Below are 27,775 nucleotides of genomic sequence, written 5' to 3' on the forward strand. Positions count from 1 at the left end.
GGGGACAATCAGCAATGTAATGACCTAATTTCTTGCACTTGTGACATGTTCGTTTCTTGTAGTCCTCAGATGAAGATTCTGGTTTCCTCATGTCTCTTATTGAAGATTTACCGAACTGACCACGTCGTGTAAATCTCTGGAATTTCCTCACGAGCATTGCAAGCTCCTGTCCAAATTCTTCAGGGTCACAAATACTGTCATCTGTGTCTTCGTCTTCAGATGAGGAAATCGCTCTAGCCTTCAGTGCACGTGGTCTGGAATAGCTTGGTCCATATAGATCTCTCTTTTCTTCTAGTTGGAATTCATGAGTATTTAGCCTTTCTAGTATATCAGCTGGATCAAGCATCTTGTAATCTGGTCTTTCTTGAATCATCAGTACTAAAGTATCAAATGAAGAATCCAAAGATCTCAGCAGTTTCTTCACAACTTCATGATCAGTGATGTCTCGAGCTCCTAGTGCTTCCAGTTCATTTGATATGTCAGTGAGACGATCAAAGGTGTCTTGGCAGCTTTCATTGTCATGTCTCTTGAAGCGATTGAAGAGATTTCGAAGAATATCAACACGAGAGTCACGCTGGGTGGATACTCCTTCATTTACCTTGCACAGTCTCTCCCAGATCAGTGTTGCAGAGCCCAAAGCACTTACTCTTCCAAACTGGCCCGGGCTCAGATGGCCACAGATGATGTTCTTCGCTTGAGAATCGAGTTGCTTGAATTTCTTCACATCAGCAGCAGAGACACTGGCAGAGATGATGGGGACGCCATGTTCCATAATATACTAGAGATCATTATCAATAGCTTGTAGACGCATTTGCATTTTGTTCTTCCACAAGGGAAAGTTCTTTCCTTCGTAGGTAGGACATGCTGCAGTCACCTTAAACATGCATGCAGTCGACATAACTAAAACTCCAGGTGGTTAAACCAAAATCACACAGAACAAGGGAGTACCTTGCTCTGATACCAATTGAAAGTGCGTTATATCGACTAGAGGGGGGGTGAATAGGAGATTTTTTAGAATTTCATCACTGAGAAAATTCTTTTGAGGAAATTCCTCACTGATGACTAACTTACATCGGAAACAGCAAAGGATCAGAAGTGCAAAGTTTCACAACAGCAGTTTTTCAGAGTGAAGAATGTGAAAACAGATTGCACAGTGAGGAGGCACGCAGAATACAGATGAGAAACAACTAATGTGAAGAATTTGGGGTTGAGGGAATTCGGAGAAAGTCTTCAGCAAATTCTTCAAACAGTCATAGTGAAAGTCATCAACACATAATACGGGAAAATAAAGAGTTGAGGAATTAGAACCCGTTTCTCAGTGAAGACAGTCGTTGATGACCCAGTTCCAACTCCTGTGATAGTCGTACATCTGGTTTGGAGCGGCTTGGTATTGAAACCAAAGGATACCCAGTCCCGGGACACACAGTCCCTACCGTATTCTCCTTGAGCTAAGGACACACAGTCCTCGCCCAACACTCGTGGTAAGTCTTTAGGGCAGACTTCCAAACCCTCACAAATTAGGTCACCCGGCGATCCACAATTGACTGCTGGAAAGCTCTAGACCATGACGCCTAACCGTCTGGAGGATGCACAGTCCTCAAAGGTAAAAGGCTTCAGTCCCACACAGGAACAACTTCTTCAGTGATGCTCAATCACTAGGTTTGGTTTGTGGTTTCGGTGGGTGGTGTATTTCCTCACTGATGATTTACTCTCGAAGGCTCTGAGGAATTTGGGTTGCTCTTATGACAAGTGTCAGTTTCTAACGGAGCAGCCAACCAGCTAGTGGTTGTGGGGGGTGGCTATTTATAGCATGAGAGCATCCCGACATGATTTGACACTAATGCCCTTAAATAATATGACCGTTGGAGTGGATAAGACCAATGACTTGGCGTGGCTATCGAAACGGTCGAAACCCTCAACTGTGAGAGTCCTCATGTCACTCGTATTCCTCACTTGAGGCTTTTGGTAGGATTAGGCTTGGGTTGAGCATCATGAGGAAATTCATTCCATAGTGTAACTTCGACCCCCTTTAACAGTACGGTATTCCTATTACTCAAATGCGAAGAAAGTAAAACAGAAAGTGTAAATCTTCATGCTTCAAATTCTTCAGAATGATTTTCTTCAGGAACCACCGGTCTTCTCAATATCAGTATCTTCATGAGGAATATCAATTTCATCGCAGATTCCTCGCGATTCATTTCTTCAGCGTGAGACCAATTTATTCAACTGAAGACATATATTTTTAGGGGTCGATATTCTTCAAATATCTCAAACTCATTAATGACTTATAGATCCTGTGTACACTCATAAGCACATTAGATACTTAACCTATAAGTCTTCAAACCACCAAAATCACTAAGGAGCACTAGATGCACTTACAACCTCGGATGCTCCAGAGCTTGCCACCAAACCGACCACCATCTTGCGCCACCGCGGTCATGAAGCCTCCACGCCGTCTCACCATGGCACCATGAAGTGAGGCCTGCACAGCGGGGAATAGGAGCCGAGACTAGGGGCCACAACACCGTCGGCACGCGGGAGGGTACCACCTCGCGCGTCGTCGGCCACTGCTGCCGGGTCGCCGGACCGTCGTCGAGCCGAGGAGCACCGTCGCCGCCCCCATGCCCCGGGGCATGGAGCCGCGCGCGGGGGGACAGGCAGTCCCGCCGCCGCCAACACCACCCGGCCAAGCGCCGTGGGCGGCCGTCGGCGACGACAAGGAGGGAAGGGGAATGGAGGGAGGCCGAAGCGGGGAGGGGCTGGCGCCGCCCCGGGCACCTCCCGGGGAGGCGGCCCGGGGCGGATCCGGAAGGGGGAGTAATACATCCTGGCATATATGATGAGGAGCTTAGCAACAGTCCAACATCGCAAATCAACATGTATTTGATGGTCAGAGAAACAATAGTATTTCCAGCCCATCAGAGTTTTAAATCCCGGTGGTCGTATTATTTCTGCATCTATTTCTATTTCAGAGCTTAGTCTTTCGGAGATGCTTATAGGGATAGTGTATGCGTGTGTAGGTTCATAGGGTGAGTTTATGCACGTATATGTGAGCGGTTTCGTCTGTATTGTGTTATAAAAAAAACCGTCAAACACCATTCACACCTATTTTACGAAAAAAAGACTTATTTGTGTGATGAACTGAAAGAAACTAATTATACCAAGCTTCATGACTGCCTTGTGCGGGTTGAGAGTGTTTTGGGGAGGGCGTAGGCCACTATCGTCAAGCTTGAAGGAGATGGTGTCATTTGAAGGGGACTTGGCGACGACGACTACGACCTCACCGTCGTCGTCGGAGCCAAATCAGTCGCTTGCCTTTGTGGACAAGGTGGCGCCTTTGGGTGCCCAAGTTGATGAGGTAGGTGTTTTGGCACCTAATGATGATGCCCGGAAGCCCATCCAGCTGATGCCATGTTGGCACGTATTGATGAGGCAGTCTTCATGAAAAAGCTTGGCGGCTTGTGTGTCGGTTTGGAGGCAGCTTCTCCTAGGTCTCGCAAGGTGATTGCTTCCCTCCTAGTGGAGGAGGGTTCTACGGGCAAAATCAAGAAGATGAAGAAGGTTCTCAGGAGCATAGGCAAGAAGAGTGGCGTCATTGGTAAGGTGTCCGCGACTGCTTAATGAAGAACACTCAGTCTCTTTGTCCTCCATCCCTGATTGGCTCGTCTTTGTAGGTTTGGTGACATCCGGTGTATTCAGTCTTGGTTTCCTAGAGGGGTTTTTTGCGACGTAGAAGGGAGAGGGTTCGTGGTTGGTGTGCTTCATGTATGTTTGTTGGGTTGACCGAGGGGTCATGAAGTTTATTTGTTAGTGAGTAGTCCGCATGTAGCTATATATATTTTTCCGTCCGGTTTTCCGTTAATTAATTGAACATGCCACTTCTTCTTAATTAAATAATGAGTCAGATCTTCTGTCTCTATTTAAAAAAATATCTATGGCATATCGTAAGTTTGCATAGTACAAAGCGTTTTTTTCCCTCACAAACTGATCAGTTTAGAATCATCTTCTTCTTTACTCCTAAAAAAGGAGTTGGTAGTTTCCGTGTTTTTTCGTTTGCATTTTGTGCTTTATGCAGATGGGCATGACAACTGTAATTGAATATGAATATATGTGTGGATTTGCGCTTTATGGTGCTGCTTCTCATATGAAAGATTGTGTGCCGCAACTTGTTTCATGATGACATGAATGTTAAATTTTGGATAGATGATGTTTATATATTATGAAGCTCATCTTTAATGCCAAACAAAATGTGGATTTATCAATTCCTGCGAAATGGCAACCCAAGATGATACGGGAGTCATTAGTAGAAAAAGGGCCTTTGGCCTGGACCCTTTAGTCCCGGCCTGCCTCTACACCGGGACTAAAGGCCCGGTCACGTCGCCCCAAATCGCACGAGGCTTTGGTCCCGGCCCGTAAGGAGCCTTTAGTCCCGGTTTGTGTCTCGAACCGGGACTAAAGGGTTTGGAGAATTTAGTCCCGGTTCGTGTCTTGGACCTTTAGTCCCGGTTCGTGTCACGAACCGGGACTAAATGTATTCAGATTTTTTTTTCTGTTTTTAAATTCTTGTTTGTAGTTTCTGTTTTAAATTGCTTATATCTTTTAGGATATTTGATGTTTTTGATTGATTCTTTTTGCATTAGATTCAAAATTTTGTCTAGTTTCTGTTTGTGCCATTAGTTTTCAAATTTGAATGGTTTAAATTTGAATTTGTTTAAATTTTCTTCAAACCCAGTTTTTGAATAACTTGAGTTTACAAATAGTTTTTAATTTAATTCTTTTTGCTCCCACTCATTTGTTAGATTGTTGTCACAGTAAGATTTATTTGGTTATTTCTAGAATAATTTAAATTAGTGTTTTAATTAAAGAAATGTTGTTTTGCTTATATAGTTGTTTTAGTCATTTAATTGTTGCTTTTTATTATTTTTAGTTAGTTCTTTCTATAGATTTTAACATGTTGTAGTATGGTGCATATTTAATGCACAAGAAAATCTACAGTTCAATTAATTTTAAAAAATGCCTTTGTAGCAGATGGGTTTTCGTCTGAAACCTTGATACTTTGGGTTTTGTAGAAAATAAACAAAAATGATAAAATCTTCAAAAAATAAACAAAAATGATAAAATCTTCAAAAAATAAAATCCTTTGAGATGTTGTTAGGTTTTAGTGTCTAGTCGGTATAGAAATTTTGAGATATGAATTTTGACCGTTTTTCCAAAAAAAAGGAAAAAAATAAACGGCCATAACTTTTGCATACGACGTCCAAAAAAAATTAATATATCAAAAAAAAACTAGAAAAAATTGGTACTCGATTTCACCCGGGCTTGCCCGGTGAAGTTTTCTCACATGCTCAAAATTCCAAATGAAAAAAAAGTTATTTCAAAAAGAAGTTTTTTCAAAAAAAAAGAAAAATAATTTTATTTAAAAATAGTAGGTTGTTTTCATTACAATTCACTATTATTGTTACTTATTAAGTTTATTTTAATAATTGTTTGTAATTTAGAAAATTAAATCATGTGACATGACATCAAGACTGTTTAGGATTGATAGCTTACTATTGTGAGGAAAACAACAAGTGCACACTTGGCAACTAGGGGCGATAGAACCAGAAAGTTAAGCGTGCTCGGGTTGAAGTAGTGAAAGGATGGGTGATCGGCCGGGAGGTTAGACGATTTGAAATGAGTGATCCACGCTAGAGCAGTGAGGATGGGTGATTAGAGATTAAATTGTCAAATAATTCAAAGATTAGAAAATTAGAATAAAACATAAAAAATATTCAAAAATAAAATTTGAAAAAAATTAAAAAAAATCTAACTTTTAGAACCGGGACTAAAGGTACTTCCTCCGAGGCGGCCACGTGGAGCACCTTTGGTCCCGGCTTGGAACAGGGCCGGGACTAAAGGTTAGGCCTTTAGTCCCGCCCCTTTAGTCCCGGTTGGTGAACCGGGACTAAAGGCCTTGTCCCCACTAGTGAGTGATGTCAATTTAGAAATCCATGTGGCAGCCAAACATGTTTTCTGCTATTAGATTTCCATTTCAACCAAATGAAATCCCAGCTGAGATTTCATTTCTACAAACTGAAATGAAATTAGGGGTGCTAAACAAGTTGGTGGTGCCAAACAAGTTGTAAATTGTTTGGTTGCATCTTCCCAGAAAATACGGAGGAACATTCCCAAAGCATTAGTCGCATGCCATCGTTGTCTTAAAAACAAAGAAAATTATGAGATTGGAATCAATGGAGTTTTTCTAACATAGTACACACACAGACGTACTTACACTCATCTCTATAAAAAAAATTGCGAATCAACATAGGGTTTTATTCCATAGTGATAGAGTTACAATCTTCAGCGACTAAACTACGGATACATGGAGGTGGGCGTCCCAACCAACAGGCCGTGCTATCCCCACATCTACCAAAGTTCGCTAAACAATGTGCAACCCTATTCTGTTCTCGAAGAATTTTGACAGGAACAATAGCCCTAATGTTCATATACTCCCTGATGTCCGACACCAAATGTCCATATGTTGATCTGTTGGAGGAAGCATCCGCAATCATCTTGAGTGCCTCGTCACGGTCGGATTGTAGGATGATTGTAGCTTGCGAATGCTCCGTTGCTAGCTTGAGCCCTTCTTTTATTGCTTGCAGCTCAGACTCAAGAGCATCATTACAATGGAACAGCTTACGATATGAAGCAAAGATTACCGCCCCTGTACTGTCCCGCAGAATCATGCCCGAACCAGCGGATCCATCCACAGCATGGAATGAACCATCAACTGACAGTGCTACCTCCTGTTCTGCCGGGCATGGCCATACCAGTTTGCGTTTTGGCACAGATTGGAAATCTTCCCCATGCCTCATATCTAGCACCGGAGTCTTTCCTTTCAGAATCTCCTCGACGCTTAACAAGATTTGTTGATAAGTATTGTAATAGCTAGTAAGAAAGGACTGGGATGTATCCACCGGGGGGATGGTTTTACCATGCATAAGCTCATTCCGAAGATGCCATATCCGCCATAGTACCATAATAATTCTGCTCCTGATATGTTCATGTGATTCAGCAAGCAAATGCAGTAACCATTCTGATCCAGTGCATGGAATATCTACCCGATTAGGTAGTGGCCATGATAGCTGCATTGTATCCCACATAAGAGCGGCATTAGGACAAGCCAGCAACGCATGAAATGACTCCTCCTCCTCTCTATCACATAGACTGCAGTGACCTGATGTCCCAATGTGACGTCTGAACTTTTCTGCATTTGTGGGTAGAGAACCGGAGCTAACCTGCCATGCAAAATGCCGCATCTTGGGGGGAGCATCAGCACTCCACACCAGCTTCCAGATCGGGCGATTGCCTGTGGGTGCAGAGCTTGCAGCACCCGGACTAACCTTGTCCCTCACCGGCGACATAGAAAAATTATATGCACTTCGGACTGTAACATTCCCAGATTTGTCCCAAGGCCAGGAGATAAAGTCTTCCTGTTGTCTAGGAGAGGTACGTATCTTCAGAATGGCATCGATGTCTGGTTAGCAGAAGTGTTGTTGCAGCAGGTTTAGCTGCCAATTCCCACGATCATCAAGGAAATTCTGGACTCTGTTGAGACGACAATTTGGTTTAGGTAGAATAGGGGTAAATGGAGGACCCCTAGGGATCCAAGGATCCCTCCACACTCTAATGCTTGCCCCATTGTCAACACGCCAGATCATTCCACGTTTAACTAGTTGCAACCCATGCTCGATGCCCTTCCAAACTGTTGAACTGTTAGCCGGGAAAACTGTGTCCATTAGACTACCATTGGGGAAATACTTTGCTTGGAGTAGTCTAGCACAAAGCGAGTCTGGTGATGTTAGAAGTCTCCAAGCCTGCTTAGCTAGCAAGGCCTGGTTATACGCACGCATATCTCTAAAGCCGATACACTATCATTATGAACACCTCCGTGAGATTGAGACCACACATCATTTTAAGATTCACGAAGTCGTCACACAAGCCTTCGTAGTTGATAGGGATGTCTCCTTTCATTGAACGCACGTCGCCGGAGAGCCTAAAATAAATTCAGTAAAATACGAACACCAATGTTAAGTCTGGGACTTGAGCTATAATGGACGGAAAATACAACTGTCATCTTAACAATACAATCACAGGTTAGTTCGCGGACTCATTGGAGCTTCCTTTCAAGCTGTATACAAAGCAGATCATTGAAAAATTCATGTTATTTTCACTCCTATAAACCAGACAAGCTTCATAGACGAAATAAATCCTCTAAAATTTCTATCAATTTTTTTGGAGTCAAACAGACCATACAAGTAAACGGCACATGTCTAGAGCAAATAAAAAGCTATTGTGGGTGCGTTGATGTGTACCTTAGCAGTATTTTATATTGACAATGTAGAGCACTGTCACATGCTCTGCCTATCACAGGGGATAATAACGTGAAATGTCGCCCACACCATTCATTAGCCCATAAAACTTGGACAAATTTGCACGGCAGAAAGGACGGAAAGCTCAGGCAAGCCTTAAAAATGGTTTGTAGTCATGTCGGGCCGATCAAATTAATCCGAAGGAAGAAGTGTCAGTGGCAATTGTCCTCGTCACCCCGTGTGTCAGCGTCGCATCAATATTATCCAATGTACGTGACACTGACACCACCGTTGACACGATCGACCACCCTCTTGCCCAAGCTAAGCTAAGCTATGAAATAAACCCATCTGCACTTTCACATGGCTTTCCAAGCGTACTTCATTTGTAGTACCCAACAGATCGAGAGCTCCGGTGCCATGTCAGGGAACCCAGTGGCCGGCGCGCCGGCGACGGGTGCCACCGATCAGTATGCGCCGCAGGCCAGCTACAACTTCAGCGCTCGTCTGGCGCTCACCGTGTCTTTGGTCCTCCTGATGATCACCGTCGTCGTCATCGTCATCCCTCTCATGGTATACCTGATGATCACCCGGTCACGCAGAGGCGGCGGCCACGGCCTCGCAGGCGGCATCCTCCGGTCCGTTGGCATGATCAGCAGCCGGCGGCACGGGTTGGACGCGTCCGCGCTCTCGGCGCTGCCGGTCACCGCGTACCGGAAGGAGAGCGGCGCAGCGCCGAGGGCTGAGTGCGCCGTGTGCCTGGCCGAGCTCGCCGACGGGGACGAGGCGCGCGAGCTGCCCAACTGCGGGCACCTGTTCCACTTGGAGTGCGTCGACGCCTGGTTGCGTACCAGGACGACGTGCCCTCTCTGCCGGGCCGGGGCGGAGGTGCCCGGCGACGACGAGAAGGCACAGTCGTCATCGGCGGTGGCGGCCACGGAGCCGGCGGCGCCGCTTGGTGCAGCTGGAGGAAGCTTGCTGTTCCTGACCGTGCGTGGTGGTTCTCCGTGTACCGAGAAAGACGCGCGGGTGTCAACCTCCGGATCTCCCTGCTAGGAATAATCAGATACTCCATTAGGGCGGAGTAGGATATCATCAACAATCCTAAATATGTGAAAACAACGTCGAACCCCTTGTCTCTGCATCCCGTCAACTCTATCTCTGTAACTTACTTGCAAGTTATCAGTTTTTTGCTACGTACTACTCTTTAAAACTTGATTCTTAAGTTGTTCAGTAGTTCTCCTCGGAGCTGTCCTAAAATTACTAACCCTAAAATTGATTGGTACACCAATATATTTTGATAGGACTTGGACCTCGATCTCAGCACCTATCCGCAGCCATAAGTACCGTGACCACTACAGAGCAATAATGCATTCGAGCGAGAACAGGCATAACAGCTTGTGTTAAGGACCTGTCTCTCGCCCCTGAGGTGACAACGGCTACAATTCCGTGTGTAGGAAACGTCTAAGTTGGCGTTGTGTACGTTGGCGTCGCACGCCATAAAGGAACACCATATCGGCCTCCGGGCCAAGCTCAACATATTCCCTGCCTCCATTGATGTCGTGTCCTAGAGGGTTTCCATCCATGTTTTTTCAATTTCAGTGAGACTTTTATGAAATTCATTGGCCCTGTTTGGATACTCTAATTCGGTTAGAGGTTAAAGTTAGATTCTAACTCTAGACTAACCCTAAACTAACTTTAACTAAAAAGGTGTTTGGATGAAAGGATTAGATTGTCAATAAATGCACTTTTTTCAATCATTTGGCTCCTTTATTCAGGATTTTGTATGGTGGAGGTAGAGGGAAAAGTAACTTTTTGTTGACCCCATCTAACTCTAACCCAAGTAAGCACCTGTTGGGTGGGTTAGTTCTTTTGGATGGGTTAGATGCATCTAACCAACTCTAACCCTCATGTTTGGATGTTTTGAGGTTAGTTCGGTCCAATCTAACCAACTCTAACTCTAACCCAAGTAAGCACCTGTTGGGTGGGCTAGTTCTTTTGGATGGGTTAGATGCATCTAACCAACTCTAACCCTCATGTTTGGATGTTTTGGGGTTAGTTCGGTCCAATCTAACCAACTCTAACTCTAACCCAAGTAAGCACCTGTTGGGTGGGCTAGTTCTTTTGGATGGGTTAGATGCATCTAACCAACTCTAACCCTCATGTTTGGATGTTTTGGGGTTAGTTCGGTCCAATCTAACCAACTCTAACTCTAACCCATGGATCCAAACAAGACCAGTGAATTTCAGTACATACTAAAATAATTATGGTTTGGACGAAATATTTCAGCAATTTCAGTAGTTTTCAAAAATATAAAATATTTAATTGAATTCAAGTGAATATTTTGGTCATTTGGTTGAAATGTAAATCGAAATCACTGAAATTCATTGAATGTCGCTGATTTCGGTTGGTGCTGAAATTTTCAAGAAGCTGAAGTTCAAAACCATGTTTCCACCATTTGCGACAACCCCAACTGCGTCAAAGATGGCGAGTCATGTGTGTCGTCGTTTGTTTCTACCTAATGTTCCTTTTCTTCTATCATCATAAAGGCAAGTCCGCATTCAATACCGCCGTCAACCCCGCGCATATCATCCGCCGACCGTCGTTGCTATGGCCGTCTCTTCCGCCATGGCGACTCTTGTCGTTGCATCCACATCCACGGACCGCGCAGGCGCAGTAACACATGGTACGCCATTAATTTGGTCTAAATCAACAACCCTAAACTCCCTCATGCCACGCCAACAAATCCTCTCCTAAACCAACCTCGAGGTTGCTTTAAACCGGGATAAAAAATACAGGGTATCAATTTTAAGTATTCAAAGATGAAGGTTCGATCACGACGAGCCGTGTGAATTCAAGGTTTATTTCATCCTTCACTCGAGAGTTACAAACTCCACTTTCGTGTCATGAAGATAGCTATGTATACACATAAACTGTACTTAGAAAACATCCATATATCCATCGTTGATTAGTAGGGCCTTTTGGAGCCCGGCCTTCATGGAGCCTTTTATTTTTGAAAAATTCAAAATTTAAAAATTCTTGGTGAAAAAAAATGAAAAATTATATGCAAGCATACAAGGATGAAATATATGTGTGCAAAAATCAGAATGAAATGCCTTGTGATGCGATCTATGCAAAAAGAACAAATTCATGTATTTTTAGGATGAATAGTAATATGTGTTAAAACGCCACATATTTGTCCTTTTTACATAACACTATTTCGTCCAAAAAATTTACACATACATGTGTTATGCCTCCATGTATATCTTTTTTTAGATTTTTTTAGATGTAAAAAATTTAAATTGTGATGAATTTTGGCTTTTTAAAAAACCACACCCCGTGGAGGCCGAGCTCCAAAAGGCATTATCATTGTAGATTGCGTTTTTAAATTTGGAAACTTAAAAAAGATGTTTAACAATTACTCCTATCTCTTTTCTCACATTACTCTATTCTACTAGGTAACAAACAAACTAGATCAATCGAACTATACTCTAGGGTTTATCCAATTTGGGTGATTGGAAAACAAGAGCACAACATCTTGCATTGAAAATATATGGGACCACTATTGTTTTTTAATGTCGTCGACACGTATCTCCTCCAAGATCACGGTGAGCGCGAAGAGGAAAGCATGGTCCACGCCTGCGTTAACACGAACATCATACTCAACCGTCTGGAGCTTACGGTGAACCTGAGCAACGGTGGCGCCAGCGCGGTAGACGGTGGACTCGCGCCCGTAGTATCTACGCCGGACGACGACGAGGTCCGGGTGCCTCTCGCTGGGGCCGCCGGCGCCGAGGTACACGTGGACGTCTCCCCGGGCGAAAAGCCCAGGCATCGCGACAGCGGCGAAGAGCAGGTCCGTCGGGCTACTGCTGTGCCCCCGGAACGCGTCCCACCTCCGGCCGATGGCTAACAGGGACCGCCTGCGCTTCACGGTAGCCCGACGCGGCGTCGTGGAGGAGGGAGTGGCTGGGCGAGGCGAACCTGGACACCACCTCCGCCTGCATCACCGTCGTGCCGCCGGCGTCCGTGACGGTCAGGTCGCGCCGCGGCCAGCTGCCGGGCGTCCTGGTCACGGTGAACACCGTGGCGTCGGGCGAGCAGAACCGCGCGTCCACCACCGGTGCCGTCGTTGGCTCCATTGCCGATCGGTGGGTGCTGGTCACCGGATCGACCTGGAGAGTATGTAGATAGAGCCTCAGCAGATTGCCAAGGCTAACGTACACGTGCTCCTAACTACTAATTCCTTGTTGTTCAAGAAGACATTATCACCTGGCATATGGCAGTATATATGCGCTTGCCCGATCTTTTGAATTTTAGTCATTCTATTATCCTTAAAGTTGAACTGGTTCAATTAAATCACCCACCATTATCTATGAGGATAATGCGGCTTGTGTTACACATATGCAAACAGGATATATTAAGAGCAATATCACTAAACATATTTCTCCTAAATGATTTTTCCCCCACAATCTTCAGAAAAGCGGGGAAATAAGCATTCTGCAAGTCAAATCATGCGACAACCTTGCTGATTTATTTACTAAGTCTCTACCAAACTCAATATTTCAGAAATATATTCATGAAATTGGTATACGACGACTTAGAGACTTGCAGGCAACAGGGGAGTCTCTCCTTGAGATATCCTTGTTCAATACACTAGTGGAAAACGGGCCTTTGGCCCGGACCCTTTAGTCCCGGTCTGCCTCTGGGCCGGGCATTTAAAGGTCCGGTCACGTCGCCCCAATTCTCAATGCCTCCCTCGAGGCTTTAGTCCCGGCCTGTAAGGAGCCTTTAGTCCCGGTTCGTGTCCCAAACCGGGACTAAAGGGCTACGCGGTGGGCAGTGGTGGTGGCAACCGTTCGTATCCCACTTTATTCCCGGTTGGTGGCTCAACCCAGGACTAAAGGCCTAACACGTGGCCTGCCGTAGTGGTGGCAACCGTTGGTATACCTCTTTAGTCCCGGTTGGTGGCTCAACCCGGGACTAAAGGCCCAAACGGTTTGCATCCCGCGTCGTTTTGGGCGATGAAAAGCACGAACCGAAGCAGAGTCGCCATTTCTCTGTTTCTTCTTCTCCCTCACTCTCGCTCTCTGTTCTTCTCCTCTCTTCTTCCCTTCTCTTCTTCCACCATGCCAACTCGCTTTGGAGAGGTGCTCGCACATGGCAAGACCATGCTCGATGTCGTGTACACGAACGAGAGCAGGGAGATGTCGTATTTTCTTGAACAGTTGAAGGAACGATGGCTTGACGCCGCAATGGATCATGAGAAGTTCTTGGGGCTTGATCTGGAGTACATGGCCGATCAACGCGGTGTTGCCGTCATCCAACTATGCTTCTCACACCATGTCTTGATCTTCCAATGGGCGAGGTAAGTTTTGAGGCTTTCTTTGATCCAAGGTAATGACATTGTAAGTTTATTTGTTTCAATCATAGTTGGTTCCCTTCAAATAGTTGTAGTGAAACAATTTTGATTAGTTGAAGGGGAACACAATCTGATTGGAATAGTGTTCCATAATCTGAAAATCGTATTAGAATCAACTAGTGTTTAATATGTTCCATTGGAATCATAGTTGGTTCGCTTCAAATAGTTGTAGTGAAACAATTTTGATTAGTTGAAGGGAACACAATCTGATTGAAATAGTGTTCCACAATCTGAAAAATCTGATTGGTTCAATATGTTCCATTGAAATCATAGTTGTAGTGATACAATTTTATGCGGTGTTCTTTGATCCAAGGTTATGAAAATTGCATATAGCTAGTGATCTCTCTAGGTTCCATTGGATAGCAATATGATATGTCATAGTCATGAAAATTGCATATAGCTAGTGATCTCTCTAGGTTCCATTGGATAGCTATAGTGATCTCTCTAGGTTCCATTGCATATGTTCTATTTGAATCCTAAAGATAATTTTCTCATTAGTTGTAATGAAACATGTTTCCTTATTGCAGCAGTATGTAACATTTGTTTCATTTTAATTTGTTTCTGTTGCAGTAGTGACAAGCATTGTCCAGAACTCATGGACTTCCTTCGCAGCGACATCACTTTTGCTACCGTTGACATAACGAACGACAAGCTGAAGATGAGGTACAGCTTCGGTATTGAGATACCAACTGGTTGCCTCATTGATCTCCAAACGGTATTCAGGCTTCGACATGTCAGGACTTCGATGGCTCATATGGCAGTTGCCTTGATCGACGAGGAATATGGTGATATGAAGACCAATTTCCTAAAGTCTCAGCACAAACTTTGGGAGAAGGCCCCACTTGATCGTATCAACATTGAGTATGCATCAAAAGATGCATACGTTTCATACGAGTTGTACCGCAAGATTCGAGTCGTCAACTATGGCCAACATCACCTCGAATAAGGTGGACATTCTGATTCGAGTCGTTAACTATGGCCAGCGTCACCTTGAATATATATATATATCTATGATAGCTATTATTATGTACTGTTTGGACTAGTATCATGTACTGCTTGGACCAATTTATATATGTCTAGTTTCTGTTTGTGCCATTATAGTTTCCAATTTTGAATGGTTTAGCCCTTTCTAACTTCATTTGCAACTTTTGAATGGTTTAGCCCTTCCTAACTTCATGGTATCATGCATTTCGACCACATATATATACAAAAAGTCTTTAGTTCAAATAAGTTCAAAAAATGAAATCCCTTTTGTAACAGATCTATTTTTGATTAAAACAGTCATTTAAAAAAGAAAGACCATTAGTCCCACGTGGCGTGCAGCGGAACCACGTGGCGTGCAGCGGAACCACGTGGCGTGTCGCGGAATCACTTTTGTTGTGGGGGTCGCTTTTCCTTCTTCTCCTTGTGCTAGATATTTGTTATGCATTAGGGAAAGAAGGAATAGCGACCATCATCGACGGTCAAAAAATCAGGTGAGGGAGTGTCCACCGTACATGAGAGAAGAAGAATGCCGACTGTCGTTGTGGGGGTTGCTTCTCCTTCTTCTCTTTGTGCTAGATATTTGTTATGCACTAGGGGAAGAAGGAGTAGCGACCATCATCGACGGTCAAAAAATCAGGTGAGGGAGTGTCCACCATACATGAGAGAAGAAGAATGCCGACTGTTGCTGTGGGGGTCGTTTCTCCTTATTCTCCTTGTGCTAGATATTGGTTATGCACTAGGGGAAGTAGGAGTAGCGACCATCAGCGCCGGTTGAAAAATCAGGTGAGCTAGTGTCCACCATATATGAGAGAAGAAGAATGTCCACCATATACCATAGGTGAGCTAGTGTCCACCATATATGAAATTGTTGAAATTTTGTGATGTGCCTTTAAATGGTGCATTTTGAACACAAAAAAAGTATGGAGTTCAAATAAGTTCAAAAAAATGAAATCCCTTTGTAAGAGATGAGTTCTCGTTCGAAACGCTCATACTTCGAGAGAGATTGTCTGTTTTGTACACGAAGTGCATCCAGTTTTTGTCGTAGCCCTCTCAACTTTTTAACACATGCTATGTGGGTGAAATGATGATAGCATGCCAACTTTCAACATTTTCAGAGTTCATTTGTAGTGCTTTTCAATTTCAGGGTCAACTAGCTCAAAAAAAATAAGTAAATGCACGAAGAATACCAAATGAAGTCACAAATTGTTGAAATTTTGTGATGTGCCTTTGAATGGTGCATTTTGAACACACAAAAAGTATGGAGTTCAAATAAGTTCAAAAAAAATGAAATCCCTTTGTAAGAGATGAGTTCTCGTTCGAAACGCTGATACTTCGAGAGAGATTGTCCGTTTTGTACACGAAGTGCATCCAGTTTTTGTCGTAGCCCTCTCAACTTTTTAACACATGCTATGTGGGTGAAATGATGATAGCATGCCAACTTTCAACATTTTCAGAGTTCATTTGTAGTGCTTTTCAATTTCAGGGTCAACTAGCTCAAAAAAAAAGTAAATGCACGAAGAATACCAAATGAAGTCAGAAATTGTTGAAATTTTGTGATGCGCCTTTGAATGGTGCATTTTAACACACACAAAAAGTATGGAGTTCAAATAAGTTCAAAAAAATGAAATCCCTTTGTAAGAGATGAGTTCTCGTTCGAAACGCTGATACTTCGAGAGAGATTGTCCGTTTTGTACACGAAGTGCATCCAGTTTTTGTCGTAGCGCTCTCAACTTTTTAACACATGCTATGTGGGTGAAATGATGATAGCATGACAACTTTCCACATTTTCAGAGTTCATTTGTAGTGCTTTTCAATTTCAGGGTCAACTAGCTCAAAAAAAAATAAGTAAATGCACGAAGAATACCAAATGAATTCAGAAATTGTTGAAATTTTGTGATGTGCCTTTGAATGGTGCATTTTGAACACACAAAAAGTATGGACTTCAAATAAGTTCAAAAAAATGAAATCCCTTTGTAAGAGATGAGTTCTCGTTCGAAACGTTGATACTTCGAGAGAGATTGTCCGTTTTGTACACGAAGTGCATCCAGTTTTTGTCGTAGCCCTCTCAACTTTTTAACACATGCTATTTGGATGAAATGATGATAGCATGCCAACTTTCAACATTTTCAGAGTTCATTTGTAGTGCTTTTCAATTTCAGGGTCAACTAGCTCAAAAAAAAAAAGTAAATGCACGAAGAATACCAAATGAAGTCAGAAATTGTTGAAATTTTGTGATGTGCCTTTGAATGGTGCATTTTGAACACAAAAAAAGTATGGAGTTCAAATAAGTTCAAAAAAAATGAAATCCCTTTGTAAGAGATGAGCTCTCGTTCGAAACGCTCATACTTCGAGAGAGATTGTCCGTTTTGTACACGATGTGCATCCAGTTTTTGTCGTAGCCCTCTCAACTTTTTAACACATTCTATGTGGATGAAATGATGATAGCATGCCAACTTTCAACATTTTCAAAGTTCATTTGTAGTGCTTTTCAATTTCAGGGTCAACTAGCTCAAAAAAAAATAAGTAAATGCACGAAGAATACCAAATGAAGTCAGAAATTGTTAAAATTTTGTGATGTGCCTTTGAATGGTGCATTTTCAACACAAAAAAAGTATGGACTTCAAATAAGTTCAAAAAAATGAAATCCCTTTGTAAGAGATGAGTTCTCGTTCGAAACGCTGATACTTCGAGAGAGATTGTCCGTTTTGTACACGAAGTGCATTCAGTTTTTGTCATAGCCCTCTCAACTTTTTAACACATGATATGTGGATGAAATGATGATAGCATGCCAACTTTCAACATTTTCAGAGTTCATTTGTAGTGCTTTTCAATTTCAGGGTCAACTAGCTCAAAAAAAATAAGTAAATGCACGAAGAATACAAAATGAAGTCAGAAATTGTTGAAATTTTGTGATGTGCCTTTGAATGGTGCATTTTGAACACAAAAAAAGTATGGAGTTCAAATAAGTTCAAAAAAAATGAAATCCCTTTGTAAGAGATGAGCTCTCGTTCGAAACGCTCATACTTCGAGAGAGATTGTCCGTTTTGTACACGATGTGCATCCAGTTTTTGTCGTAGCCCTCTCAACTTTTTAACACATTCTATGTGGATGAAATGATGATAGCATGCCAACTTTCAACATTTTCAAAGTTCATTTGTAGTGCTTTTCAATTTCAGGTCAACTAGCTCAAAAAAAATAAGTAAATGCACGAAGAATACCAAATGAAGTCAGAAATTGTTAAAATTTTGTGATGTGCCTTTGAATGGTGCATTTTCAACACAAAAAAAGTATGGACTTCAAATAAGTTCAAAAAAATGAAATCCCTTTGTAAGAGATGAGTTCTCGTTCGAAACGCTGATACTTCGAGAGAGATTGTCCGTTTTGTACACGAAGTGCATTCAGTTTTTGTCATTGCCCTCTCAACTTTTTAACACATGATATTTGGATGAAATGATGATAGCATGCCAACTTTCAACATTTTCAGAGTTCATTTGTAGTGCTTTTCAATTTCAGGGTCAACTAGCTCAAAAAAAATAAGTAAATGCACGAAGAATACCAAATGAATTCAGAAATTGTTGAAATTTTGTGATGTGCCTTTGAATGGTGCATTTTGAACACACAAAAAGTATGGAGTTCAAATAAGTTCAAAAAAAATGAAATCCCTTTGTAAGAGATGAGTTCTCGATCGAAACGATGATACTTCGAGAGAGATTGTCCGTTTTGTACACGAAGTGCATCCAGTTTTTGTCGTAGCCTTCTCAACTTTTTAACACATGCTATGTGGGTGAAATGATGATGGCATGCCAAATTTCAACATTTTCAGAGTTAATTTGTAGTGCTTTTCAATTTCAGGGTCAACTAGCTCAAAAAAAAAAGTAAATGCACGAAGAATACCAAATGAAGTCAGAAATTGTTGAAATTTTGTGATGTGCCTTTGAATGGTGCATTTTGAAGACACAAAAAGTATGGAGTTCAAATAAGTTCAAAAAAATGAAATCCCTATGTAAGAGATGAGTTCTCGTTCGAAACGCTCATACTTCGAGAGAGATTGCCCGTTTTGTACACGAAGTGCATCCAGTTTTTGTCGTAGCCCTCTCAACTTTTTAACACATGCTATGTGGGTGAAATGATGATAGCATGCCAACTTTCAACATTTTCAGAGTTCATTTGTAGTGCTTTTCAATTTCAGGTTCAACTAGCTCAAAAAAAAAAGTAAATGCACGAAGAATACCAAATGAAGTCAGAAATTGTTGAAATTTTGTGATGTGCCTTTGAATGGTGCATTTTGAACACACAAAAATTATGGAGTTCAAATAAGTTCAAAAAAATGAAATCCCTTTGTAAGAGATGAGTTCTCGTTCGAAACGCTCATACTTCGAGAGAGATTGTCCGTTTTCTACACGAAGTGCATCCAGTTTTTGTCGTAGCCCTCTCAACTTTTTAACACATGCTATGTGGGTGAAATGATGATAGCATGCCAACTTTCAACATTTTCAGAGTTCATTTGTAGTGCTTTTCAATTTCAGGGTCAACTAGCTCAAAAAAAAGTAAATGCATGAAGAATACCAAATGAAGTCAGAAATTGTAGAAATTTTGTGATGTGCCTTTGAATGGTGCATTTTGAACACACAAAAAGTATGGAGTTCAAATAATTTCAAAAAAATGAAATCCCTTTGTAAGAGATGAGTTCTCGTTCGAAACGCTGATACTTCGAGAGAGATTGTCCGTTTTGTACACGAAGTGCATCCAGTTTTTGTCGTAGCCCTCGTAACTTTTTAACACATGCTATGTGGGTGAAATGATGATAGCATGCCAAATTTCAACATTGTCAGAGTTCATTTGTAGTGCTTTTCAATTTCAGGGTCAACTAGCTCAAAAAAATAAGTAAATGCACGAAGAATACCAAATGAAGTCAGAAATTGTTGAAACTTAGTGATGTGCCTTTGAATGGTGCATTTTGAACACACAAAAAGTATGGAGTTCAAATAAGGTCAAAAAAATGAAATCCCTTTGTAAGAGATGAGTGCTCGTTCGAAACGCTGATACTTCGAGAGAGATTGTCCGTTTTGTACACGAAGTGCATCCAGTTTTTGTCGTAGCCCTCTCAACTTTTTCACACATGCTATGTGGGTGAAATGATGATATCATGCCAACTTTGAACATTTTCAGAGTTCATTTGTAGTGCTTTTCAATTTCAGGGTCAACTAGCTCAAAAAAAAAGTAAATGCACGAAGAATACCAAATGAAGTCAGAAATTGTTGAAATTTTGTGATGTGCCTTTGAATGGTGCATTTTGAACACAAAAAAAGTATGGAGTTCAAATAAGTTCAAAAAAATGAAATCCCTTTGTAAGAGATGAGTTCTCGTTCGAAACGCTGATACTTCGAGAGAGATTGTCCGTTTTGTACACGAAGTGCATCGAGTTTTTGTCGTAGCCCTCTCAACTTTTTAACACATGCTATGTGGGTGAAATGATGATAGCATGCCAACTTTCCACATTTTCAGAGTTCATTTGTAGTGCTTTTCAATTTCAGGGTCAACTAGCTAAAAAAAATAAGTAAATGCACGAAGAATACCAAATGAATTCAGAAATTGTTGAAATTTTGAATGGTGCATTTTTAACACAAAAAAAGTATGGAGTTCAAATAAGTTCAAAAAAATGAAATCCCTTTGTAAGAGATGAGTTCTCGTTCGAAACGTTGATACTTCGAAAGAGATTGTCCGTTTTGTACACGAAGTGCATTTAGTTTTTGTCGTAGCCCTCTCAACTTTTTAACACATGCTATGTGGATGAAATGATGATAGCATGCCAACTTTCAACATTTTCATAGTTCATTTGTAGTGCTTTTCAATTTCAGGGTCAACTAGCTCAAAAAAAAATAAGTAAATGCACGAAGAATACCAAATGAAGTCAGAAATTGTTGAAATTTTGTGATGTGCCTTTGAATGGTGCATTTTGAACACAAAAAAGTATGGACTTAAAATAAGTTCAAAAAAATGAAAGCCCTTTGTAAGAGATGAGTTCTCGTTCGAAACGCTCATACTTCGAGAGAGATTGTCCGTTTTGTACACGAAGTGCATCCAGTTTTTGTCGTAGCCCTCTCGACTTTTTAACACATGCTATGTGGATGAAATGATGATAGCATGCCAACTTTCAACATTTTCAGAGTTCATTTGTAGTGCTTTTCAATTTCAGGGTCAACTAGCTCAAAAAAATAAGTAAATGCACGAAGAATACCAAATGAAGTCAGAAATTGTTGAAATTTTGTGATGTGCCTTTGAATGGTGCATTTTGAACACACAAAAAGTATGGAGTTCAAATAAGTTCAAAAAAATGAAATCCCTTTGTAAGAGATGAGTTCTCGTTCGAAACGCTGATACTTCGAGAGAGATTGTCCGTTTTGTACACGAAGTGCATCCAGTTTTTGTCGTAGCCTTCTCAACTTTTTAACACATGCTATGTGGGTGAAATGATGATAGCATGCCAAATTTCAACATTTTCAGAGTTCATTTGAAGTGCTTTTCAATTTCAGGGTCAACTAACTCAAAAAAAAAGTAAATGCACGAGGAATACCAAATGAAGTCAGAAATTGTTGAAATTTTGTGATGTGCCTTTGAATGGTGCATTTTGAACACACAAAAAGTATGGAGTTCAAATAAGTTCAAAAAAATGAAATCCCTATGTAAGAGATGAGTTCTCGTTCGAAACGCTGATACTTCGAGAGAGATTGTCCGTTTTGTACACGAAGTGCATCCAGTTTTTATCGTAGCCCTCTCAACTTTTTAACACATGCTATGTGTGTGAAATGATGATAGCATGCCAAATTTCAACATTTTCAGAGTTCATTTGTAGTGCTTTTCAATTTCAGGGTCAACTAGCTCAAAAAAAATAAGGAAATGCACGAAGAATACCAAATGAAGTCAGAAATTGTTGAAATTTTGTGATGTGCCTTTGAATGGTGCATTTTGAACACACAAAAAGTATGGAGTTCAAATAAGTTCAAAAAAATGAAATCCCTTTGTAAGAGATGAGTTCTCGTTCGAAACGCTGATAGTTCGAGAGAGATTGTCCGTTTTGTACACGAAGTGCATCCAGTTTTTGTCGTAGCCCTCTCAACTTTTTAACACATGCTATGTGGGTGAAATGATGATAGCATGCCAACTTTCAACATTTCCAGAGTTCATTTCTAGTGCTTTTCAATTTCAGGGTCAACTAGCTCAAAAACAAAATAAGTAAATGCACGAAGAATACCAAATGAAGTCAGAAATTGTTGAAATTTTGTGATGTGCCTTTGAATGGTGAATTTTTAGCAAACAAAAAGTATGGAGTTCGAATAATTTTAAAAAAATGAAATCCCTTTGTAAGAGATGAGTTCTCGTTCGAAACGCTGATACTTCGAAAGAGATTGTCCGTTTTGTACACGAAGTGCATCCAGTTTTTGTCGTAGCCCTCTCAACTTTTTAACACATGCTATGTGGGTGAAATGATGATAGCATGCCAAATTTCAACATTTTCAGAGTTCATTTGTAGTGCTTTTCAATTTCAGGGTCAACTAGCTCAAAAAAAATAAGTAAATGCACGAAGAATACCAAATGAAGTCAGAAATTGTTGAAATTTTGTGATGTGCCTTTGAGTGGTGGATTTTGAACACACAAAAAGTATGGAGTTCAAATAAGTTCAAAAAAATGAAATCTCTTTGTAAGAGATGAGTTCTCATTCGAAACGCTGATACTTCGAGAGAGATTGTCCGTTTTGTACACGAAGTGCATCCAGTTTTTGTCGTAGCCCTCTCAACTTTTTGACACATGCTATGTGGGTGAAATGATGATAGCATGCCAAATTTCAACATTGTTAGAGTTCATTTGTAGTGCTTTTCAATTTCAGGGTCAACTAGCTCAAAAAAATAAGTAAATGCACGAAGAATACCAAATGAAGTCAGAAATTGTTGAAATTTAGTGATGTGCCTTTGAATGGTGCATTTTGAACACACAAAAAGTATGGAGTTCAAATAAGGTCAAAAAAATGAAATCCCATTCTAAGAGATGAGTTCTCGTTCGAAACGCTGATACTTCGAGAGAGATTGTCCGTTTTGTACACGAAGTGCATCGAGTTTTTGTCGTAGCGCTCTCAACTTTTTAACACATGCTATGTGGGTTAAATGATGATAGCATGCCAACTTTCAACATTTTCAGAGTTCATTTGGAGTGCTTTTCAATTTCAGCGTCAACTAGCTCAAAAAAAAAGTAAATGCACGAAGTATACCAAATGAAGTCAGAAATTGTTGAAATTTTGTGATGTGCCTTTGAATGGTGCATTTTTAACACACAAAAATTATGGAGTTCAAATAAGTTCAAAAAAATGAAATCCCTCTGTAAGAGATGAGTTCTCGTTCGAAACGCTGATACTTCGAGAGAGATTGTCCGTTTTGTACACGAAGTGCATCCAGTTTTTGTCGTAGCCCTCTCAACTTTTTAACACATTCTATGTGGGTGAAATGATGATAGCATGCCAACTTTCAACATTTTGAGAGTTCATTTGTAGTGCTTTTCAATTTCAGGTTCAACTAGCTCAAAAAAAAAGTAAATGCACGAAGAATACGAAATGAAGTTAGAAATTGTTGAAATTTTGTGATGTGCCTTTGAATGGTGCATTTTGGACACACAAAAAGTATGGAGTTCAAATAAGTTAAAAAAATGAAATCCCTTTGTAAGAGATGAGTTCTCGTTCGAAACGCTGATACTTCGAGAGAGATTGTCCGTTTTGTGCACGAAGTGCATCTAGTTTTTGTCGTAGCCCTCTCAACTTTTTAACACATGCTATGTGGGTAAAATGATGATAGCATGCCAACTTTCAACATTTTCAGAGTTCATTTGTAGTGCTTTTCAATTTCAGGGTCAACTAGCTCAAAAAAAATAAGTAAATGCACGAAGAATACCAAATGAAGTCAGAAATTGTTGAAATTTTGTGATGTGCCTTTGAATGGTGGATTTTGAACACACAAAAAGTATGGAGTTCAAATAAGTTCAAAAAAAATGAAATCCCTTTGTAAGAGATGAGTTCTCGATCGAAACGCTGATACTTCGAGAGAGATTGTCCGTTTTGTACACGAAGTGCATCCAGTTTTTGTCGTAGCCTTCTCAACTTTTTAACACATGCTATGTGGGTGAAATGATGATGGCATGCCAAATTTCAACATTTTCAGAGTTCATTTGTAGTGCTTTTCAATTTCAGGGTCAACTAGCTCAAAAAAATAAGTAAATGCACGAAGAATACCAAATGAAGTCAGAAATTGTTGAAATTTAGTGATGTGCCTTTGAATGGTGCATTTTGAACACACAAAAAGTATGGAGTTCAAATAAGGTCAAAAAAATGAAATCCCATTGTAAGAGATGAGTTCTCGTTCGAAACGCTGATACTTCGAGAGAGATTGTCCGTTTTGTACACGAAGTGCATCGAGTTTTTGTCGTAGCGCTCTCAACTTTTTAACACATGATATGTGGGTGAAATGATGATATCATGCCAACTTTCAACATTTTCAGAGTTTATTTGGAGTGATTTTCAATTTCAGGGTCAACTAGCTCAAAAAAAAAAATAAGTAAATGCACGAAGAATACCAAATGAAGTCAGAAATTGTTGAAATTTTGTGATGTGCCTTTGAATGGTGCATTTTGAACACACAAAAATTATGGAGTTCAAATAAGTTCAAAAAAATGAAATCCCTTTGTAAGAGATGAGTTCTCGTTCGAAACGCTGATACTTCGAGAGAGATTGTCCGTTTTGTACACGAAGTGCATCGAGTTTTTGTCGTAGCCCTCTCAACTTTTTAACACATGCTATGTGGGTGAAATTATGATAGCATGCCAAATTTCAACATTTTCACAGTTCATTTGTAGTGCTTTTCAATTTCAGGGTCAACTAGCTCAAAAAAATAAGTAAATGCATGAAGAATACCAAATGAAGTCAGAAATTGTTGAAATTTTGTGATGTGCCTTTGAATGGTGCATTTTGAACACACAAAAAGTATGGAGTTCAAATAAGTTCAAAAAAAATGAAATCCCTTTGTAAGAGATGAGTTCTCGTTCGAAACGCTGATACTTCGAGAGAGATTGTCCGTTTTGTACACGAAGTGCATCCAGTTTTTGTCGTAGCCCTCTCAACTTTTTAACACATGCTATGTGGGTGAAATGATGATAGCATGCCAAATTTCAACATTTTCAGAGTTCATTTGTAGTGCTTTTCAATTTCAGGGTCAACTAGCTCAAAAAAATAAGTTAATAGTTTGGATAGTCAAAATAATTACTTTTGAAAATTGAAAATAGTTTTGCATTATTTATTCAATTTCAAACACTTTTCATTATCATAGTTTTGTCAAATTCTCAAATATGCAAAAAGAATTTTAATAAATATAGTTTTTAACTGAAAATAACAAAATAGATAATAGTTTGGATAGTCAAAATAATTACTTTTGAAAATAGAAAATAGTTTTGCATTATTTATTCAATTTCAAACACTTTTCATTATCATAGTTTTGTCAAATTCTCAAATATGCAAAAAGAATTTTAATAAACATAGTTTTTAATTGAAAATAACAAAATAGATAATAGTTTGGATAGTCAAAATAATTACTTTTGAAAATAGAAAATAGTTTTGCATTATTTATTCAATTTCAAACACTTTTCATTATCATAGTTTTGTCAAATTCTCAAATATGCAAAAAGAATTTTAATAAACATAGTTTTTAATTGAAAATAAATAAATAGATAATAGTTTGGATAGTCAAAATAATTACTTTGGAAAATATAAAATAGTTTTGCATTATTTATTCAATTTCAAACACTTTTCATTATCATAGTTTTGTCAAATTCTCAAATATGCAAAAAGAATTTTTAATAAACATAGTTTTTAATTGAAAATAATAAAATAGATAATAGTTTGGATAGTCAAAATTATTAATTATGAAAATATAAAATAGTTTTGCATTATTTATTCAATTTCAAACACTTTTCATTATCATAGTTTTGTCAAATTCTCAAATATGCAAAAAGAATTTTTAATAAACATAGTTTTTACGAATATTGCTTTTGGCTACCGAGCTCACTCGAGGCCTTTAAATTCAAACTTCAAATTCAGTGAAAATTTGTATTTTAATGTTTTAAAAAATTCTGAAAAAATACATAGATAAATGAAGGTATAATACACAAGTGTGTAAATTTTTAGAACAAAATACGTTGAAATGAGGGCTGTGCAAAAAAGACAAATCTAAGGATGTTTAACACATGTTATTATTCGTCATTTGAGAGCATGAATTTGTCTTTTTTGTACAGATCACGTTTTAAAGTATTTTGACCTGAAATTTTACAAACATGTCGGTTACATCCTTACATACATCCATATTTTTTTCAGAATTTTTTGAATCTTAAAAATTTGAATTTGAATTTTTCAAAAATAAAGGCCTCCATGGCTCCCCGGAGCCAAAACGTCATTCTCTAGTTTTTAATTGAAAATAACAAAATAGATAATAGTTTGGATAGTCAAAGTTTTTAATTATGAAAATATAAAATAGGTTTGCATTATTTATTCAATTTCAAACACTTTTCATTATCATAGTTTTGTCAAATTCTCAAATATGCAAAAAGAATTTTTAATAAACATAGTTTTTAATTGAAAAGAACAAAATAGGTAATAGTCTGGATAGTCAAATTATTAATTATGAAAATAGAAAAAAATTGAAACTATATGAGAATTTATAGAGAAAATTCAATCTAAATTCAAAGTGAACTCACTTTGAATTCAGGTTGAATTTTCTCCATAATTTCGAATATAGTTTCAATTTTCAGTGAGTTTAGGCCCGTAAGCCTGCTTTAGAGAGGAGCTCGATCGAGAAGTTGCGACGGGGCTTATAAACAAGTGTTAGTCCCCCTCGCTGGGCAAGGTGGGACTAAACTTATCGTGCAGCCGAGGAGGGGCTTTTGTCCCGGGTGGAGCCACGCCCCGGAACTAAAGACCCCTTTAGTCCCGATTGGAGCTCCGCACCGGGACTAAAGGCCCCTGCTTCCTGCCTTCTGGTCTGCCAAAAAAGGGCCTTTAGTCCCGGGTCGTGGCTCCACCCGGGACTAAAGGGGGTCTTTAGTCCCGGATCGAGCCCCGAACCGGGACTAAAGATCCACCTATATAAGCGGGAGTTAGAAAATTTCCAACCCAAATCGCATTTCCTTCTCTCCTTCTTCCTCGTTCTCCTACCCGGCGCGGCACAGCGACGAACTCGACGACGCCGTCAGACTGCCCGCCGTCCTGCTCGCCGCCGCCTGCCGTCCTCCTCGCCGCCGCCGTCCTCCTCGCCGCGCGTCGCCGTCCTCCTCGCCGCGCGCCGTCGACACCTCCGGCCGGTAAGCCCCCCGCCCCCTCCTCCCCAACACTCCGGCCATGTAACGACCAAGATGCGGTCCTTTCCGATCTGGGGGTCGAGGCCCCGAATAGGAAAGAAGCGCATCTAAGCGTTTCGCAAGCAAGTAACATAGCACAAAATAATAATACAAGTAGACAATTCGGGATTCAACTGTCTTCTTATTAATAACTCAGAGTACAACACAGATACAAACAAGGTAGTTCCGGTACGGACTACAAAACATGGAAAATGCTATGCTACCCTGCTGCAGGCCCACGATCACGACCACGGCTCAGTCCTCTGGATAGTTCACGTAGAGGCGGTCTGTCTCCTCGTCGTACTGCCACGCGAGCTGGGTGCCGTCGGGATCATCTGTCTCTGGGGTACCTGTACCTGCTGGGAGTTTCGGAGGAATCCGTGAGCCACGGGGACTCAGCAATCTAAGACATTGGTGCCAGAACTAGTCATGTTATTGGGTAGGGAAGGGAGAAGTGTATCAGGCTGCTGCAACCTATGTTTGAATAAGTGGCTAACTTACGCAAAAGAGAAGTGAAGGTGGTCTGCTAACGGTCGGGATTACTTGATCAGTAAGTGATCCTGAACACCTACCTACGGCATTCATAACCCCACCGTGT

At 40.4% G+C, this 27,775-nt stretch overlaps 1 protein-coding gene across 1 annotated transcript; it reads left to right on the forward strand.

Moving 5' to 3' along the window:
- The first annotated feature begins 8,515 nt into the window (after positions 1–8,515).
- LOC123399175 (RING-H2 finger protein ATL5-like) lies at positions 8,516–9,584 on the forward strand. The gene has a single exon (XM_045093608.1). It carries the CDS (start codon positions 8,712–8,714, stop codon positions 9,402–9,404), a length of 693 nt encoding a protein of 230 aa, XP_044949543.1. The 5' UTR covers positions 8,516–8,711; the 3' UTR covers positions 9,405–9,584.
- The last annotated feature ends 18,191 nt before the right edge of the window (positions 9,585–27,775 follow it).

The sequence above is a fragment of the Hordeum vulgare genome, chromosome 5H (assembly GCF_904849725.1).
Source record: "Hordeum vulgare subsp. vulgare chromosome 5H, MorexV3_pseudomolecules_assembly, whole genome shotgun sequence".
Lineage (NCBI taxonomy): Eukaryota > Viridiplantae > Streptophyta > Magnoliopsida > Poales > Poaceae > Hordeum > Hordeum vulgare.

Bases quoted from the DNA above. Each gene is read 5' to 3' on its own strand.
- LOC123399175 (XM_045093608.1), top strand. From the start codon at position 8,712: ATGGCTTTCCAAGCGTACTTCATTTGTAGTACCCAACAGATCGAGAGC.